General features: G+C 35.6%; 1 protein-coding gene across 1 annotated transcript in view; it reads right to left on the bottom strand.

Annotated features, from left to right (window-relative positions):
- Positions 1–2,641, bottom strand: part of LOC105003852 (sperm-associated antigen 16 protein-like) — a 517,190-nt gene extending 514,549 nt beyond the window's left edge. Inside the window, exons 1-2 of the mRNA XM_010861284.1 lie at positions 2,598–2,641; positions 1,656–1,794 (exon numbers count right to left, since the gene is read on the bottom strand). Of these exons, the coding sequence (XP_010859586.1) occupies positions 1,656–1,794; positions 2,598–2,641 (183 nt within the window). The remainder of the gene's footprint in view (positions 1–1,655; positions 1,795–2,597) is intronic.
- Between the last annotated feature and the right edge of the window lie 231 nt (positions 2,642–2,872).

Raw genomic sequence — 2,872 nt, 5'->3', positions numbered from 1 at the left:
GTTGGTCATAACTTTCCTTCCAAGGAGTAAGTATCTTTTAATTTCATGGCTGCAGTCACCATCTGCAGTGATTTTGGAGCCCAAAAAAATAAAGTCTGACACTGTTTCCATAGTTTCCCCATCTATTTTCCAGGAAATGATGGGACCATGTGCCATGATCTTAGTTTTCTGAATGTTGAGCTTTAAGCCAAATTTTTCACTCTCCTCTTTCACTTTCATCAAGAGACTTTTTAGTTCCTCTTCACTTTCTGCCATAAAGGTAGTATCATCTGCATATCTGAGGGTATTGATATTTCTCCCAGCAATCTTGATTTCAGCTTGTGCTTCTTCCAGTCCAGCGTTTCTCATGATGTACTCTGCATATAAGTTAAATAAGCAGGGTGACAATATACAGCCTTGACGTACTCCTTTTCCTATTTGGAACCAGTCTGTTGTTCCATGTCCAGTTCCAACTATTGCTTCCTGACCTGCATACAGGTTTCTCAAGAGGCAGGTCAGGTGGTCTGGTATTCCCATCTCTTTCAGAATTTTCCACAGTTTATTGTGATCCACACAGTCAAAGGCTTTGGCATAGTCAATAAAGCAGAAATAGATGTTTTTCTGGAACTCTCTTGCTTTTTTGATTATCCAGCGGATGTTGGCAATTTGATCTCTGGTTCCTCTGCCTTTTCTAAAAGCAGTTTGAACATCTGGAAGTTCATGTAAATAATTATATTCACAAAGAATATTTATGGAATACAAAGTATCCACATAATATGGAGGACATATGTATGATATACCTACAAATGCATATGTGTGAGAAAATAAAAGAAAATGTGTCAAAATATTAATGGTAACTAACTCTGTGTGTGGCCTATTTTGTCTTCATTTCACATTTTCAAATTTTCTAGAAGTAACTGAGGTTACTTTTAACAGCTGGAAAAGCACTATATTAAATACATGTATGATATACAAATGATACAGGATAGAATGACACATCTCTGCCCTTTGAACTTGGGTGTGCCATGTGATTTACCTAACCAATGAAATGTGAGCAAAAGCCACATGTGGTGCTTCTGGGTACCAGCTTGAAATGCCAGCATAAGATCTGCTATTCCTTTGGTCCCTTTCCCCGAAAAATGAAAGTGATAAGAGCTTCTTCACTGGCCCGTATTCCTAAGTGATGATGATTAGTGGAGCCTCTTTGCTGAAGCACAATGGTCATGTCATATATGTGAGATAACTTGTTTTTGTGTTTTAAGCCACTGATATTTGAGTTGGGGTGTGTGTGTGCATGTGTGTGTGCATGCGTGTGTGCATGCGTGTGTGTGTGTGTGTGTGTGTGTGTGTGCATGCACAAAGACAAACAAATTTCAAACTGGTAGACATGACCACACACTGAGACGTTTGGAATGGCTCATTGTCTACCCATTACCAAGTCAACCTATTACTGTTTTAATCTACAACTAAAGTAACCATTTCAGTAATACTCTTCATGTACAAAAAATTACACTTGACAGTCTTCCTAAACTTATGTTTTTAAAAGCAAAGAATGAAGTCTACATGCCTCTCTTGGGCAGACCATTTCTGAGAAATGGGAATAATGATCCTATTCATATGTGTTCTCTTAGCAAAAATTTCCCTTCTAGGAAAGTCATAAATAACTTTCTGTTTACCATGCACATTTCTGGAGGGCAGCCAGCTGTCACAGGTCCTCTTACTGGCACAAAGAGCACACAGCTGGGTTGCTTACGCTCCTGTTTCATTGGAAGGCATTCTAGTGGCTCCCATCGTTCCCAGGAGCCTAAACAGATGCTAAACAAAATACAAATAGGATTTACAGGTGTCAAAGGGTCACTCACACAGTATCTAGCTTTCTTTATGCATATCTATTTAAACAGAGATGTTTATTTTCTCAATAGTTTTAAATCAGATCAGCTCACTGTTGTAAGAAAATGGTTATAATTTCCTTTAAAATCCTATCTGACACAAAATATAAGCAATGAAATGAAAGATGACAAAAATCAATGAGTTGGATATTTTCCAGTAAAGGATATAATCTATTTAGGTTTGTACAATAAGGCAATTCTCCACCAGCAGTTTTATTTGAAAATGAATGAGGACTTTCTAAGCTTTTATTAATTCCTCTCACTTAGCTGCATGTAAACGGATAGACCTGGACATTTGAATGACTTTTGGATTTTATTCCTCTCATAATTTTCAGTTAAAAATAAGCAATTATATAATCCCTATGAAACAGAGATCAAGAATAAGTCATAAAAAGGTTAAATCTGCCTAAAGATATATTTAACCAGCTAGAAATCACTGAATTGGATGACTTGTCTAGTTGCATTCAGAGCATAATATATTCTCTAGTTGGTGGGCTTCCAAAAATGAAGAATAATCATGCATTTTTGTCATTGAAATTGCAACATTTACCTCAGTTCTCTAACACTGACTTTAATGACTTTAAATTAAGGATTGTAATTTAATAAAAATATTAACTCATTCAATTTTTAATTTTGAGAAAACATTATAGAATTATTCAGTTTTTGCAATATGGAATGATAATGAGTACTAAATATTTAGTGACTCTAAAAATGCACCTACTGACTTACAACGACCAGCAGTAGCACTCTGTATATATGCTTTTTAAAGCCATTATGCACTGATATTTTAATAATACCTTTCAGAGGTATTCTGACTCAACTTCTACCTTTTAACTTCTAGTCTTGCCTATATAGGTTAAATTTACTACATATTCCTAAAAAAAGTCAAAGAGTAGCTAGCCATAATTCAAGATAACCTATGTTTCAAAGATTTCAAACATTTGTCCTCTGGTCAAAATTAGTTTAATCACTTTCCCAAAAGGTTGCCTCATTCCTGTTTGTGT

This window comes from Bison bison, unplaced genomic scaffold (assembly GCF_000754665.1).
Source record: "Bison bison bison isolate TAMUID 2011002044 unplaced genomic scaffold, Bison_UMD1.0 scf7180017864471, whole genome shotgun sequence".
Classification (NCBI taxonomy): domain Eukaryota; kingdom Metazoa; phylum Chordata; class Mammalia; order Artiodactyla; family Bovidae; genus Bison; species Bison bison.
Note: the sequence above shows the minus strand (reverse complement) of the source record. Positions and strands in the feature narration are given on the sequence as shown.